The sequence below is a fragment of the Ixodes scapularis genome, unplaced genomic scaffold, assembly GCF_016920785.2.
Source record: "Ixodes scapularis isolate PalLabHiFi unplaced genomic scaffold, ASM1692078v2 PGA_scaffold1__304_contigs__length_218370807, whole genome shotgun sequence".
Taxonomy (NCBI): domain Eukaryota; kingdom Metazoa; phylum Arthropoda; class Arachnida; order Ixodida; family Ixodidae; genus Ixodes; species Ixodes scapularis.
Window position 1 is genome coordinate 32,485,389 of NW_024609846.1, and position 17,127 is coordinate 32,502,515.

Consider the following 17,127-nt stretch of genomic DNA (forward strand, 5'->3'; position numbering starts at 1 on the left):
GTGTATCAATATACCTTATAAAAATGTAAACCTCACACATTTAAATATATGTGATTTTTTAAATACGTTTCTTAAAACGTGTGATAATGCACTACACCTTTTTATAAAGATGTAAAACTACAATACTCCTTCTCGTCAGGCTATACATTTAAGTGGGGTGTCCCATAACTAACACCCTAATAAGTGTATCAATATACCTTATAAAAATGTAAACCTCACACTTTTAAATATATGTGATTTTTTAAATACGTTTCTTAAAACGTGTGATAATGCACTACACCTTTTTATAAATATGTAAAACTACAATACTCCTTCTCGTCAGGCTATACATTTAAGTGGGGTGTCCCATAACTAACACCCTAATAAGTGTATCAATATACCTTATAAAAATGTAAACCTCACACATTTAAATATATGTGATTTTTTAAATACGTTTCTTAAAACGTGTGATAATGCACTACACCTTTTTATAAATATGTAAAACTACAATACTCCTTCTCGTCAGGCTATACATTTAAGTGGGGTGTCCCATAACTAACACCCTAATAAGTGTATCAATATACCTTATAAAAATGTAAACCTCACACATTTAAATATATGTGATTTTTTAAATACGTTTCTTAAAACGTGTGATAATGCACTACACCTTTTTATAAATATGTAAAACTACAATACTCCTTCTCGTCAGGCTATACATTTAAGTGGGGTGTCCCATAACTAACACCCTAATAAGTGTATCAATATACCTTATAAAAATGTAAACCTCACACATTTAAATATATGTGATTTTTTAAATACGTTTCTTAAAACGTGTGATAATGCACTACACCTTTTTATAAAGATGTAAAACTACAATACTCCTTCTCGTCAGGCTATACATTTAAGTGGGGTGTCCCATAACTAACACCCTAATAAGTGTATCAATATACCTTATAAAAATGTAAACCTCACACATTTAAATATATGTGATTTTTTAAATACGTTTCTTAAAACGTGTGATAATGCACTACACCTTTTTATAAATATGTAAAACTACAATACTCCTTCTCGTCAGGCTCTACATTTAAGTGGGGTGTCCCATAACTAACACCCTAATAAGTGTATCAATATACCTTATAAAAATGTAAACCTCACACATTTAAATATATGTGATTTTTTAAATACGTTTCTTAAAACGTGTGATAATGCACTACACCTTTTTATAAAGATGTAAAACTACAATACTCCTTCTCGTCAGGCTATACATTTAAGTGGGGTGTCCCATAACTAACACCCTAATAAGTGTATCAATATACCTTATAAAAATGTAAACCTCACACATTTAAATATATGTGATTTTTTAAATACGTTTCTTAAAACGTGTGATAATGCACTACACCTTTTTATAAATATGTAAAACTACAATACTCCTTCTCGTCAGGCTATACATTTAAGTGGGGTGTCCCATAACTAACACCCTAATAAGTGTAGCAATAGACCTTATAAAAATGTAAACCTCACACCTTTCAAAATGTGTGATTTTTAAACACGTTCCTTAAAACGTGTGATAATGCAGTACACCTTTTTATAAAGATGTAAAACTACAATACCCCTTCTCGTCAGGCACGTAGCCAGGGGGGGGGGGGGGCATAAGGCCCGGCCCCCCCACTTCCCCGAAATCTTCCATTTTGCTTGGGCCCCCTCTCCCCCCTCCCCCTCATAGAGGACTTTGTCATGGGCGCCGCCCCCCTTAAGCAAAATTCTGGCTACGTGCCTGCTTCTCGTCAAGGTGTAATTACCACAGTACAATTCTTTTTTGGGGTGTACACAGTGGCCCAGGACCCAATAATATGACTGAACAAATAAATTACACAAACGAGTCGCCGAAACAGCACGTTGCTTCTTGGCGAGTGTCGAGGCAGTTTCGGCCGAAAACCGTCTACAATATTGGCCGGATGTACGGTTTTGCGCCTCGTCCCGACATCCGGCAGGTATGGGTGCACCGATGCAAATAAACGATTTATGTCTAATAGCACTGGCACCACTGATTTCTTAGGGGACTAGATCGCGGATAGAAGCCTGTATTGCTGGGGTCGAGCGGCACCACCGGCAGTCGTCGCTTGACACGATCTTATGCATGCTATAGGAGGAACGGGAAAACTCAATTTTATTACGTTAGTAGATTGTTCTCTACCATGAAACGTATATCGTGTTTCCGCAAATAAGAGTTAATATTGTGGGCAAGAATATTAAACGCGTTAGAATACCAATCTTGTTTAACTAAATGTTGTGTGGTTGAGGGTCGAGGGCGACTTTGTTGGGCGTTAACTGTGATGTGTTTAATGAGACAAGGGCTACCGAGAGTTATTGTGGACTCATCCGTGATTTCGGAGTCATCAAAGCTCAGCAAAGGATAAGTTAGATGGCCTTTACTGGGGACATTCGCATCGGTTTAACGGCTTGTACATAGTACTTTATGGTGAAAGCTTTTTCTTTGAACTGCTGTGAGGGCTTCCGTGTCAAACTGAAACTCGAAGCGTGCCGTTCAATCGTTGAACGTGCCATTTATTTAGCAACCGAAGCAAGCGACGTCAGTAAAGCCGGTGGTGCTCCGGCCCGTTTTTTTTTTTTTTAAATCGATGTTCGAACGTTTGACGAATGTCTATTTGATCTCCAAGAACCCGATATAATCATCGCAACACGTCATAAAATGCTCGCCCCCGAGCACCGCGTACAAGCTTCCAATTTTTGCCTGTTTCTCCGTTAGACTTGCGTGTATTGCCTCATGCTGTAATAAGCCAAAACAACAAGGACGAAAACGAAGGGAGAACTAGACAGGACGCGGCGTATTGCCTGTTGTCAAGCAATGACAGCCGGTGAGGCCAGTGACGGGCTCCCGATCCGCGATCCAGACTAGCACAGTGAGAGTTCTAATGCATTGCACCCGCGGAGTGCTGCACGGAGAACAGGCCCGGAAAGAACTTGCCGAATGCACCGAGTGCAGACTGATGCTGTCGCCATAGATGTTGTAGAAAAGTACCGACCTCAAGCCGAAACTAGCGCCTTTTTGTTCGACGTGATGGGTGGGAATACGAGAGCGCCCAGTCGCTGCCATCGTTTATTTATAAACGTTCGTTGCTGCAACGTGTAATTTATATTTGCGATGACTTCCAATTAAGAAACTGGGCTGTCAGAGATATCTACAGACGGCGTAAATTTCCGAAACAAGCCGACTACAAAACAGCATACACTTGAGAAAATTGATGACACTGTACGCGCAAGAGCTTGCTTCGTTTTAAGCATAGTATTATAAGTGAACCACTGAAAGGATTTTTGGAACATCTAGCATTACGTTTCGTAAGAATTTTAATTTCCCTGGTGAGGGCACTGAGCACGAGAGCTTTCTCAAAACAAAATACGACGGGGCAAGACAGCTGCCGTTCAAATATGACTTTGCTTGAGCATCGGGCAACGTCTCCATGTTTAGCCTTCCCGAACGCTGAGTGAATGCGTCACAGGTTTCTGCTGTGGGAGCTTTGTCGAAAAATGTTCCACTTTTCACGCGCACACAGATGATGTGAGATCTCGCGGCCTCTGTGTTTGGCCTGGGCCTTCCATTACACACTGGTAGGTTTCAGCGTCTGTACGGCAACAAAACGACTCATTTTGCAAATAAAACACGGGTCGTCGATTCCTCCCTTCGTGAAATATCAGACGCTTACAATTCAAGCTCGCGTTTGAGTTTGTGGCCCGCGGGACAAGATTTCGAGCAGAAAACCAACATTTTCTTTCAGTTCCGCTGTGGGAATGCCACATCGTAGCAGACAAACTTTCGTCGTCTGTGCTCGCCCCTTGCCTGGGCGAGGCATGACGGGATTGTCGGCGCTAGAGAGCTCAAAGACAACGTACAGCGATCAGCGTGAACGCTCGCCTCCCCGCGCTGTCTCGTGCTCTCGTGCACCACCTAGGGACCGGGGGAGGGATTTTTCGTCAAAAGTTGCGAAGTTGAGCGCGCGCAGGGAGGAGGAAACTTTGCGACGTTCTTTTGGTTACTCCCCCCGCTACGTCAAAAAGCGAAGAATGTTTTGCTCCACGAGTTTAGCTACCCAGGGCGCGTGAAGCGACACTTCTCCGACGTATAAAGTAAATGTTGAAGTCCGCAGTCCGTCTTGTGCTTGGACATTCACAAGGGGAACATCGTGGTTTTCCTCACCTCGTCTGTATTTGTGTGGAATCAGTAAAGAACTTGGCTACCAGACGATCACATCGTGATTTTATTCCGAAATAGAGCAGCTCCGAGTTGGATGGTCAGAGTAAAGCTCGGGTTTGGTCTTCACTTCAAGGCCGGCCATTTCTGCACCAGCCCCTCGGTGATAGTCTTGGTCTCAGCGAAGTGCGGCAGCTTAGCTGTCACACGTTCGTAGTAGGAAACCAGTTTAGAGAATTTTTTGCGGTCGAAAACGGGCAGCTGTAATGGAAGAAAACGACACTGTCTGAGTATCACATCGAATCGGATTCCCGACATGGACATTCTCATTAAACTCCGCAAAACCACCGGAGTGTCGCGGACGTTCCCTGAGGGGTGTATAGACGTGCTGCCTACAAAAGAGCAGTAACGCCACTTTCCGCTTTCAAGCCCATTCGCGCGATTCCCTTACAGAACGAAGTGGTACACCACGAGACTTTGACCGCTGGTTATTCCGCACATTCTTCCGTCACTTACATTTAAAGAAACGCAGGACTTGTCGTAATATGTCCACACCCTTCATAATTCGTTCTTCAACGCTCTTATCAGTTTATGCTGCATTCTCATTGGCTGCCGAACGATCAGAAGACGCTCAGGACACGTCCGGAGATTATTGGGCTGGCGGTAACTGCGTACTACGACCTTGAACCTTATAAACACCGAGCATAGCTGGCTTGTTTTTGTTTATGTGTTAGCATTAGGGCGCTGGATTGACGATAACCTGGCGGTGTATTTCGTTTGTCAGGTCCAGGGAGAGAGGGAGAAGGAGGGGGCGAAGGTGACGCGTACGAAGCTCCTATTGGTCCCAAGCGCTGACGTCAGCACGAGTCAACCTCTTCCCCTCCTACTTCCTCTCTCCCTGTAGCTGACAAACTGACAGACGCCGCCGGGTTTTCGTCAAAACGAGCCCTTTCGTTTTCGTCAAAGTCACGCGCACAGATGGCGCGGAGCCAAAGAAGGGGTGGTGCCGCGCAACGCCCCCCAGATAGCAAAGCCCTAGTGGTGAATGAGGTCGCGTCACCAAAGAAGGCCAACGCTGCACGCACATTGGAAACGAGTGCTGCGTCGGTGCTCGGCTTCGAGTCAAAGTTTGAACTTCGAGCCGAACGTTGACGTAAACGTTGTGTCCAATCTGGGCCCAGCGTGGGCCTTCCCTGATGACGCCATCTCATTCAGCACTACGATTTTGTTATCTAGCAGCTGATGCGCCGCGGCGCGGTGGAATGCGAGCGCAGTGGCGTCCCAATAGTCAGCAGCACTCAGGCCGGTAGCCCCCCGCGACAACCCCCCCCCCCCCTCCTCTTTCACTGTCAAGCTGCACCCCCGCTGCACGCTGCACTTACAGCGGACCGCCCCTCCCCGCCCTTCCCCCAGCCCCTCCCTTTTTACCCCGCCTTTGTGACGCCTCTGCGCAGCACGCGTGCACAGTTGCCGCTTTGCCGTCACCTGTTTTTATTCGCTCTGGGTTTCCGTAGTAGCGGTATGTGGGCTGCGATATGTGTGTGTAGTTAAAACGATCGCTGCGGTTCACGTTACGAGTGATATGGACGCGGTTCCTTCCACGATTGGTATGGGATATGGATGACCGTATCGAAGAGCGTCGACGTACTCTGACAGGCAGAGTACAAAAAAGGGGTAAAAAAAAAAAGAAAAAAAAAAAAAAAAGAAACAGTAAGATGCATTGTGGAGTCTTGAGGAATCCGTTAGCATGACCCTTGAGAAATGCCAAACACGTCCCCTTTTGGGAAACGCTAACAATGATACCATAACACGGCCAAAAAGAGGCAACCAAAAATAGAAATAAAAGAAAAAGCCAAAAGAAACATATTGAAGGGTTCAACGTTAGCGTTTCCTGAAGGTGGACCTGTGTGGCGTTCCCAAGGGTCATGCTAACGCTTTCCTTAAGAATCCACCAATGAATCTTCCTGTAATTGTTTGTCAGTATAATGGGAGCTTGACGCTCAAAGACGCGCCGTCACAACGCTGATGTAAGGGAGCTTTGAAACAGACCCACGACATGCCGTCATTTCCTTGCACACACATAGCTAGGCAACCTCGTATTGGTGTCTGGGCTTGGTCTCAACACTTGCTCCATTTTAGAACGACTGTCTTCCTCTGTTCACTCTTCTTTGCTTTATGATTTGTTCGTTGGATGACGTCACACTCTCATTGGATGCCCAGCGACAATAAGAAACCTTTCATCTTTCTAACCAAAAGCACTGGTCCGTAAATTCTTGACCGAATAGACATGCTTCCTCATTATTCTCGTGATCTTATACGATGTTGATTAAAAAATGAAAGCCGTTTACAAATCCCTGGAACGCCGAATTGGAGCGCAGCTCTTGAGGAGGAGTAGGGAAGGGTACTGAGGTGGGTCACATCATCTGCGGGTAGTCACGTGACCCCGGGGGGGTCACGTGATCTCGGGGAGGGGGGGACACGTGACCTCGGGGGGGGGGGGGGGTCACGTGACCCCCGAGGTCACGTGACCCCCCCCCCCCCCCCCGGTTACGCCGACGCCGACGCCGCTCAGGCTGGAAACGGGCCTCTAAGAGCTGCGCTCTAAAAATGGTTCTAAATGTCCAGCAGGCCGAATCGTGGGGCAGCCACTCGAACGAAGGCCACACTGCGAATGCATCACGCAAAGGACAGTCTGCAAACGTACGCCTCAAGCATGCTTCGAAGATGCTTGAGGCGCAGATAGTTCTGTCGTCACGCCTGCAGCGGACGCCGTGTCTTTAGCATGACAAAAAGCGGCTTTGCATCAACGAAGGCCCGAGCCCTGTGCAAAGCTGGAGTGCGTCGGACGACGTGTTCGGTTCGGAGGAGGCATCTCACCATTATAGTGAAGCTGAGGTGCGCCACCAGGGTGAGGTCTGCCAGGGTGAGCGCATCCCCCACGGCAAACTGGCCGTCGCCCGCAAGATGCTCCAAGCCCTTGAGGGCAGTCTCTTCGAGGTCCTGGACTTGCTGTGCCGTGGGCTTCTTCATTAGCATAATGGAATTTCTCTAGAAAGGCAAAGATAGCGATAACTTGTTTTTGATCGGGGCCTAGACAAGTTTATCATAACAGCTATCAAAATTCACTGTGCAGCTATTCACATTTATTGCTGTTTTAATATGCAAGTAAGCTACACTATCCAATAGTATTCCGACAAAGATTCCTGATTATAGTGACAGTAAGGGCACGTCCACGCAGTAGTGGTTGACTGCGTTTACTTTGCTCTTGATGACGTGAAAGTTGAAATCGAGTTGTGTCGCTCAATTGCCGTGGTAACTGGCAGTCGTATCTCAACGCAAGCCCCAGCAACGCAGTAAAACGTTGACCGGCCACCACTGTGTAAAACCGTGGAAGCAGTTTTTTAAACTTTTTCGTTTAGTGCAAAAACCGAGGACAATGGAGGGACACAAACACGGCGCTACTTATAACTGAAGCTTCATTCTTGTTGGCAACCGGTGTAAATACTATCGACACCAAGAAAACACGCCAGGTAAAAAACAAACCAACACAAAAACTAAAAGGTTAAAATCCGTGTACAGCCTACATGCCATCTACAGCATTGCACTGGCTCTTCCACTCCTTTATACGAACACAATTCTTTATCTGACAACGACAATGAGTGTGCGCTAACGCACTGTTGTCCTAATCGTCCAATTTCACGAGCCTCGAAGATTTCTCGAGTAATTTTGTCTTGTAAGCTGACCACATGGGAACTGTTCAGCGAGAGATAAGTAGACTCCCTAACTCACGTAGAACTGCGCGTAGTGAGGCTGCACGAAGCTGGTCACCGTGGCCAGGACCTGGTCTACCCTTGCGCGCTTCTGCAGGTCCTTAGGGTAGAGGTCGCTACCCGGGGCGTACTTGTTCAGCAGGTAGAGGCAGACGGCCGTGCTGCGTGGAGAATGGTCGGATGTGTTGGAATCTTGTCACCTTACTCAACAGTGCTCTCTTCAGCGTTCGGCTTTTCAGAATTTTTGGTTTTAGAGAAGGCGGCTGAAGCTTAAAGGCACCTCCGACCTTTTTAGGGCTGCTCTTCTTTTTTTTTTTACTGAAATTGATCCACGGAAACATGGCAAGGAGCGAGTCTAAAAGCCTCTAATCTATAAGAAGTCATCAAGAACTTAATTTTAAATTACAAAAGGAACAATTCTGTTGCGTTGATCGTTATTGATAAACGTGTGTGTAGCCGTCTGTGTAGGCTAGCAATGTGACGGGCCTGTGGGCTGGACTTCGAGCTACTTGTCTCATACGGGATTCCTCCGGAGAAAAGAAAAATCGGAAGTAAAATAATCAGTTGAGGGAGAGCGAAAAACCCCATGCGAAATGCTTATGTTCGGATTGCCGCTTTAGTTGTAGTTTAATCTTCTGTTGTGTTTTTTTAATATCACACATCTGGTGCTTTGGAGTCGCGATAGTTGCGCGCGCTTGCCACCACGCCGCGCACTCGAATGACATCGGGCTGACCTACAACTCGATGAAAACAAAAATAGTGACTCTAAGGATCTCGCTAAGAGAAAATTGAATGCAAATACCGTTTAAAGGGGTACAGAAAAGGGAGGACGTGGCCGCTAGCTCTCTAGCTCCCTCTTCAAGATCGGCTGTTTGGTGTACGGACGCTTCGGTGTACGAACTTTTCGGTGCACAGCCTTTCCAGTGCAGAGCCAACAAAAATCACAATTTTTTTTTTAGTTTTCTCTAAAGGCCCGTTCACACTCTTGCGACTGCTTGCGACCTCTTAAACCTGGGTTCCTTAAAACTTCTTAAACCAGAGAACACACTGGCGCCATCTATTGGGAAGCAGTGTAAACTCGGCGGTTTGGCATATTTTTTTTTATTTCTCGCGCAATATCCTTTCTTTTTTTGGCTCGAAAAACTTTTGTCAATGTTATAAACGAGCCTTTCTATGTGTATTACGCACATTTGACCTCGGAAATCCCGCAAAACCTTCGCTCTTGTGAAATGCAGTTCTAGGGTCACCGCATAGATGGCGCCACAATGCCAGTGTGTCCCATCATTCTAGAAACATTTAAGAAGTTGTAAGAGATCTCGTCTCTCTCAGTCGTACTCGGTCGCAACAGTGTGAACGGGCCTTAAGCTTCAGCTAAAAATTAATTTTTTTTCACAAATTATAATTTTATAGCATTGGTCAATCATTTACGGTCACTTACTGATATACGACCTAAGTGACTTTGTTAGGCGCAGACGTTAGACGTTGTGGTTCGTTTGTCGGTGTCCCTTTTCCAAAGTACGCACTAGTCGCATATCACATCGTGTTTACGCGTTAGTTCGAGAGAGGCGTTCTTAGCTCTATTATTCTTAATCCGTGTAGGAAAGACCCCAACAGCAAGAAGTTTGAGAATGTCTAAAATGACCCGAGTAAAAGTTAGGAAATTTCGCGGAATTTTGAGACGTCCTTCTTCCTGTGTCCTTTTCCTTCCACGGAGTTTCCAATCCTTTACCACAGTCTCGGGCTATTTTGAATATGATCAACGTCCAGCAGCTCGCCTGCACACTCACCGTTTTTTCGTAAAGCTTGATAAGTTGTTTATGTCTGGTAGCTCAGAACAATTTGGAATGTCTTCAAATGTGTTTTTATTGCGAAATCGTATAGCATCGATTGTTTAGCATACCTGACAGGAGAAATTAAAGTAACTCCTATCCGTCACGCGTCGCAAGGTTTGTAATATAAATCAACAAATAAAACTCAATAAAATTACCCGAGACTGTAGTAAAAGATGGGAAGCGTCATGGAAGAAAGAAGACACAGGAAGAAGGGCGTCTCAAAGTATTGTATTGTAAAAACGTTTATTGTGATGCCGCCTTCTGGCCTGAAGGCCTCAGAGTAGGCGGGGGGAAAGGGTGAAGGGAAGTGAAAATGACGATGATTAGAAGATTCTTAAGAGGCACTCCGCGAGTTGCGTCGCACGGACACATTTAACGCCGTGGTCGCACAGTTTCGAACACTGGTGCGCAAAGTGAAGGACGACCAAACGATCACTGTCGCGTGGCTGCCAGGCCACGAAGGCACCCCTGGGAACGAGAGGGCGAATGGGGCCGCGAGGGCACAGCTACAAGCAAAACAGCCCTCACAAGGCCCGGTTCCTCCGCTTAGTCCTCGGAAGGTACCTGAGGACACTGCCGACTTTGACCTTTCCGAGGTCAAACGCGAAGAACGAGCAGCACGTCAAGGCGCGACTCGCTACTCTCCTGCCGCCCAACCCTCACCGCATTCCGAGCAGCTTTCCGCGATGGGAGCGGGTGGCCCTCAACCGACTCCAAACGAAGACGGTGCTGACGCCAGACTGGCTGTCAAGAATCCACCATCCGACGGATCCAGACGACGTCGGCCCCGATCCGAACTGCGAACACTGCGGCGTTCCTGCCACCTGCTCCCATCTCGTGTGGGACTGCGCGGAATCCGCGCCGGAGAGCGAGGCGCAATCCGCAACCTCCCCTACCACATACGGCCTTGCTCCTACACTGAGTGGACCAAACCAACCACCGCCATTCTGAATGAACAAAAACTCATCGACCTCTCAAAGTTCCACGAAGTTTCTCTTTCTTCTTTTACCACAGCCTCGGGTAATTGTCAACATTCTCAAGCTTCTTGCTTTTGGGGCCTTTCCTCAGAGATTACCAAGAATAAAAACGATACTTTTACTGAAGACGCCGAGAACGCGCGCCTGTATCACTCTGATGCGTAAACACGGTATGATCCGTATAGTGCGTACGTTGGAAAAGAGTCACCGGCAAACAAGACATAACCGTCCAACGTCTTCAGTATTCCGACTGGATGGTGCAGCACCTAACAAAGTCAGTTAGGTTGTATATGTGTAAGTGACCGTAAATGAATGACCATGTCTACACAGTTATAAATTGCGTAAAAAATAATGTTTGGCTAAAATAGTGCTTACTACTTTTAAAGAGAGAGAGAGAAAAAAAGAACAACTCTTGATTTTGACTTACCGTGCACCGAAATGTTGTGCACCGAAAAGTCCGCGCATCGAAATGTCCACGCACCGAAACGTCCCACACCTAAAAGTTCATGCACCGAAATATCCGCGCGCTGAATTGTCCAGGCACCGAAACGTCCCACACCGAAAGCTCGTGCACCGAAAAGTCCGTGCACCGAAAAGGCCGCACTGAAACGCCCTACACCGAAACGCCCTACACCGAAATCTCCGGATTCCCTAAAGGGTAAGCCACCCCGCCCTCTCCCCGACGCCCGATTCCCGAAGCACGATTCCGTCGGGCTCCAACCCACCAGCTTTGAGTTAGTAAACGTTTCTGTTGCAAATCGAAAGGATTGTCGTCTGTGTCGTCCCTTTTATGTATTTCTTTCGTTACTGTGTACTTTCCTATCAGCGCGCTCAACGCACCAAGGAGCATTCTTTCGTCTATTCATTTGATTACCATCAAAGCACTAATCGGCTAAATGCTTCACTAAGGGAATCGAGGACCTTACGCACAGACAGTAGATGGGTAGTTGAATTGTGTCACGAATCGCCAAAATTTCTTCTTTTTTTTATGTTGTTTTGTCGTTTTTTCTGCATTTCTCCTGTGTGGGTGGTATGTCTGGGTAGGCCGGGCATCCCGAAAAGAAGCGACTGGGGAGTCGGGGACTTGATCTTTATCTCTACTCCGCCTTGTGTACGCCGCGTACCGAGAACTGAAGGCTTTCTGTGTGTGTATTCTTTTATTGGGCCATGCCGAATGTACGGAAGGGAAGCTTGCCGCATCCTGGTTTTCTTTACTTTAAAGCCGTTTTGTGTAGGCGTCGCACCCTGGACCGTAGGTTTATTTTGTTTGTGTGGGGTTTGTGTTCGGTCGCGCCATGCGGGGATGCCGAAGGGGGACGGTCGGGGGACGGGCTCGTTAGCGGAAGGGCCGCTTTCTTTACGCGTCCAACCGAGGGCGTCGGGTGACTACGTCCCCTAAAACCTCCCAGCGACGCTGTTGAAGCTGGATGAAATGTAAAAGTAATTTTCTGTCTGTTTGCTTGGTTGGTTGTTTTTCTCCTGGAAAAAACAAAAAGGAAAAAGGGAAAAACTTGCGAAACTGAGAGTTTTGATTGGAGCCAAGAAGCTCGGTTCTGATTTGTCAACGTAAGTTTCTTCAGAATGCTGCTATTGCTTATAAATAGAAGTGAACTGGCGGGAAAAGAGGCACGGAATCCCGAGAGCAGTCGGAGACGCTGCTCTCCCGTCCAGCGGGCGTGAAGACGACGGGGTTGGAGCCCACCGTCGGAACGTCATTGTTCTTCTTCGAATTTTGTTGGTTTCCTGTGTAGTACTGTGTTGTGCTAGTGTTGCAGTGTGAGTGCGTGAGGAAGTGTGCCCGAGAAAATCGTCCGACGGACTGGACCAAGACCACGGAGGAGGCATCCAATTCCTGGACCACCGACGATCCGGCAGATAAGACTTCTATTATCACTTGAATTTTGTTGCGCCCGTGCGCATTGAGTCTGCGGCTTGTATTGAGCGACACTTCGGGTTATTCTGTTTGTTCGCGAGTGTACGTCGCCTACGGTTTTGGCGAGAGCTTTTTGTTGTTGTTTGAAGTTAGTAAATATCTTGTTATTTTACCCTTTACCCTGTGGTCACCTCCCCTGCTCATTCTTACACCAGGCGTGGACCTAGCGCCTGTCAACCGGTCGAACATATATTTTTTTTTTGTTTTGTGTGCACATGAGATGTGTCCTTTGTCTTTTTAATGTTGTTTCAACAAATTTACATACTGGCCCACGCACGTTTGTGACAAATTGACAACAAGGGTCTTTCTTGTCATCTTTTTTCACGTTGTGCCTATAGGGGTTCGTCGCGGGGCAGATGGCGGAAAGATTCTCCAGGAAGCTTCCCCGATGTCGACGTGCGATTCGGGACACGGCAATCCACCATTGGGCCACGAGAAACAGACCTCTTTGAGCAGCAGGGTGAGCAAGGTGGAACGGCGAGAACAGTTAAAGCCCCTTTATCAGTACGGTGCCAGCGTCCCCACGCAGAAAGATGCACCTGCTTTCTCTTGTGACGAAAAAGACCGTATGGAAAAGAAGCGCTCGGACCCAGTCCGGCTGTGCCAAAGGTACTGTAGTTGCGAGCATTGCCGCTTGGTGGCGTCAACGCGTGAAAATCTCGCCTGGTAGTAATATACGAGGACTGTACGCCTTAGGGACTATACATATATAGCTTGCCCGCAACGTTATTCGCGGCGACGACGTTATTTTATGTGCCGCAAGCGTTCCGTTCGCCGTGTTAGTTTCATACCGCAAAAGTAGGAGCTTGAGTGAACCAGAAAGTCACAATGACCACCAACACCCAGCTCTGACGACACTTAGAAGCTATGTATATAAGGTAGTCCCTGGGTGCCAGATTTGAGCGCATTATTCACTGCTCACCCGGTGTAGGTGTGTGTAGAGGGGGAGGGGGGAGAGGGAGGGACGATGATCTTGAGGGTATGGAATGCACGTTGCGTAAGCTTTGTGGAAGTTTCGAGATTCTGTTCAACCCCGAGTTGTCTATACATTGCCTATGTACTTCCGTGAGTTGCGTTGGGGCATTCAACGTCACAACTACATCGGCCACCCAACTACCAGGGCCCGTTTTCTCGAACGCGAACCGTGGTTTAAAGTTAACTATTGTCCCTTGAAGGGGGAATTCCAGGTCACGTGACTGGGAGAGCAGGGGCGCGGAGGGAGGAGCAGTACCTAGAAGCAAAATGGCCGCGGCGTCGCTTAATGAGGGCTAATAGTTTTGCTTGGTTCTGCTGAACATTCATTTCGATATGGCTGTTATATTAATGACTCACCATCAACCTATTAGCAGGTCAAGCAAAGCAATAGTTCAGAGGGACTACTAAACTAACCGACGGCAGCATTCCGCGAACGCATCACTCTTCAGCAGTCCGAGATCCAAGACATATGACGGTACATAAGCCTTGCAAGTGTTTTTATGGTGAGTAAAAAAAATGTTTTGCGAACGAGTGTTGGTACATATTTATACTAAGACGTTTAATTTGTTACACTATGCACGCCAACTCGTGAGCAGCGATTACTTTGCGGAGAAAGGGGGTTATCCTCAATAAAGTCTTCGTTCCGGGTGAACAGCTGAGACATTGTACTGTTTTTTTTTTTTTTTGTTCACAGTGCGCCGACACTATGCCGACAGCATCGAGGTTTCTACATATCCCCGGTGGCCAGCAATTCAACGGTGACGAGAAGCTTAGCTTCTCGTCACCGGTGAATCGGTTGGGCAAACGGAAGAGAGGGCAAACAGTTGAGATCAGCAGGAATCGCAGAAACGTGCGTCGCAAGGAACGAAAACGAGACTACAGCAGCGGCGTTGCCAGACTGGAAGAAACACGGGAAAGTTATGCGTTGTTTATGGCGGAACATATCGAAGGAAATGTTTCTTACATTTTCGAATATTCGTCGACAAACTCCAGCATAGTAGCTAAAATTTCTTCGTACCATCTGAGGCAAATAAATTGGTCTTCAAGTACAACATTACTATATTTTGACTTAAAATACCATACTAGATCGATGACAACCAGCGAAAAAAGAGGATAAACAAAATGACTGGTTTGTTTCACCGATAGATGGCGCATCTTATTGCCCAATCAAAAATAATTATTGTTGTTCTATATCCAGCTGTTTATTACACTACCTAGGTACCTTTCCCTTCCTAGGCACCGTGGTTCACCAAAATGGGTTTACCATCGCTTCGAGAAAACCGGCCCAGGTGGTATTAAATATATCGTTTGATCAGTTCTAAAATTTTTTTTCTTGAGTTTACGAGCGGAATCCTGGTGTTTATAAGATGCTAACACAACGTAGTTTCTGGCTAAACAAAGAAATATGAGCTAGTGTTTTGTTTCCGTACCCCTCTAACGGCCTTGCACTCAACGGAACGTGAGCGAGCGCATGCGTATTCTTGCTGCTTCAGAGCGCTGCTTGTGGCACGGGTGTTGTCCCTAAAATTAATGTTTTCGTTTCTCAGGTTTAACTTAGGATCTCTGCCTTTCACGTAAGAAAGACACGGTAAGGGTGGGACTGGGAAAGAAGTTAGCAAGATACCTCTCGTAGACCAGAAATCCGCCGTCGTTGATTGTGGGAACCTTGTGGAACGGGTTAATCTGAAAAATGGAAACACATTCATTTCTCTGAGCGCTTGCTCGCGGTTGAGAAGCGTGACCTATAATTATACAATCGTATAAACAAAGAGAAAAAGAAATCCCATATTCTGTGATGTGAGCGATTCGACTATATATATAAGGGGTGGCCAAAGTGACATGGGGTTAAAGCCGCATACAAAGCTACAAAAGTTCACAGGACCGCAGAAAAAAAAAAAATTGAAGGGGGGGGGGGAGGTATAGTTTTAACAAGAAATGATATCGAGGGAACAGTCCATTCTAAAGAAGACACGTACAATTGTCCACTGCAAAAAATAACACGAGGCAGCAGAACGTTTCTTCAACCGCTAAGCAAAAATGAATGCGTGGTTCGCTAGTCTGTCACTGCCCCTGATGCCCGTTATGCGTATTCTGCTAAAAATTTTTTTAAAAATATTTTTAAGAAAAGCAGTCTCACTGAACACATATATGTGTAAAAAAGCATTCCAACTGTATGAAAGTATTGTAGTACGAGCCTGCGAAGACTGTGAGCTCTTTGTAAATTCTAGGACCCTTTCCGTCTTGGGGACACGGGAAGGAGCTGCGAGCCCGCATTTGCAACCGCGAAGAGCCGCATGCGGCTCGTGAGCCGAAGCTTGGCCACCCCTGATCTATATTATAAAAAGAAAATCTGGAGGGAAATAATACTGACTAAGTTCCCTAGCAAAAAGGGCAAGGACAGTTTTTCTCCAGTGGAAGAAATCACACAAGTGTGACTCGTCTGATAAACATTGCCGCCACGTCATGAGGACTGAAAGAAAACATGATGAGCAAAATATGAATCTGAACCTCTCAGCGTTTCGCTCAAGATTGCGGCGGCATCCTTGAAATTAAGCGAATTCACTCACGCGTAAAAAAAAAAAAGGTAAAACAATGACCCGGCTATTTTATTTTGGAATCTCCTTTAAAACTGAGTCATGGCGGCCGAAAGGTTAGCCGTGCAGTGTGAGAGAAAGTGCACTTTAAATCGGCGACTGCAATTACCCTCCATTCAACTACAGGCCAGACCGGACAAGTTCAGATTACCTTCAAGTACTCGGGGGTTAGATGTTCCTTCTTGGCAAAGTTCAAGTCCTTAATGTTGAGCTCCACCCCGATGTGCTTGGCCACCATGCGCACCAGGGCGCAGGGCGCGCTCAGGGCCGAGTTGTACAAGTCGACGGGCATGCTTGCTGCTAGTGCCGAGGGTCGCGAGAGGAGAACTGACGCTCGCATGGCCCCCCGGGCACTCTTTTATTCGCTCCGAACACCTACAGGGCGCCCCTCGCAACGCGTCGAGTTGCACACAAGCGAAAAAAAAAAAAGCGATACGATTTATTTGTTTTGTTTTAGGATTAACTGTGCTCGTCTGTGCACGCCATGTGGTGGAACATGTAGCACAGTCGAGCGTATTAATTGTCGATCCGAATCTGGTTGTCTGCTGCGCAGGATGTAAAACGGACTGAGGATCCTTTTTGATGATACGTGACAGCATACAGAAAACCTAAAAAAAGATTACAGGCAAAATGTTCCGCGAGAGTTCGGCAGTAGTTAACTCGCCAAAGTGCTCAAATTTCCAATTATGTATTCCTTCAGCTTTGTATCTTTGCATTTTCTTACTTTGCGAGTTTTTGTCAGGCTAGCGAGGGAGCTCATGACACAAAACGCAGGAAAGAAACAAAATTATGAATTGCATTATATGTAAAGGACCGCTACTTTTTCGTGTGAGCACGTTCCATAAGGTCGAAGCACGTCG

At 46.6% G+C, this 17,127-nt stretch overlaps 1 protein-coding gene across 1 annotated transcript; it reads right to left on the bottom strand.

The window, feature by feature from the left end:
- Positions 1–4,271: 4,271 nt before the first annotated feature.
- LOC8043650 (glutathione S-transferase 1) lies at positions 4,272–16,580 on the bottom strand. The gene is made up of 5 exons (XM_029975436.4): positions 16,419–16,580; positions 15,298–15,356; positions 7,976–8,117; positions 7,064–7,234; positions 4,272–4,447 (listed from the first exon to the last, which is right to left on the bottom strand). The coding sequence occupies exons 1-5, from the start codon at positions 16,557–16,559 to the stop codon at positions 4,313–4,315; spliced, it is 648 nt and encodes a 215-aa protein (XP_029831296.3). The 5' UTR covers positions 16,560–16,580; the 3' UTR covers positions 4,272–4,312.
- Positions 16,581–17,127: the final 547 nt, after the last annotated feature.

Bases quoted from the DNA above. Each gene is read 5' to 3' on its own strand.
- LOC8043650 (XM_029975436.4), bottom strand. From the start codon at position 16,559: ATGCCCGTCGACTTGTACAACTCGGCCCTGAGCGCGCCCTGCGCCCTG. The intron at 15,357-16,418 runs GTAATCTGAACT...TCCATTTTTCAG, and splicing joins TAACCCCCGAGTACTTGAAG to ATTAACCCGTTCCACAAGGT. The intron at 8,118-15,297 runs GTATCTTGCTAA...TTCTCCACGCAG, and splicing joins GGATTTCTGGTCTACGAGAG to CACGGCCGTCTGCCTCTACC.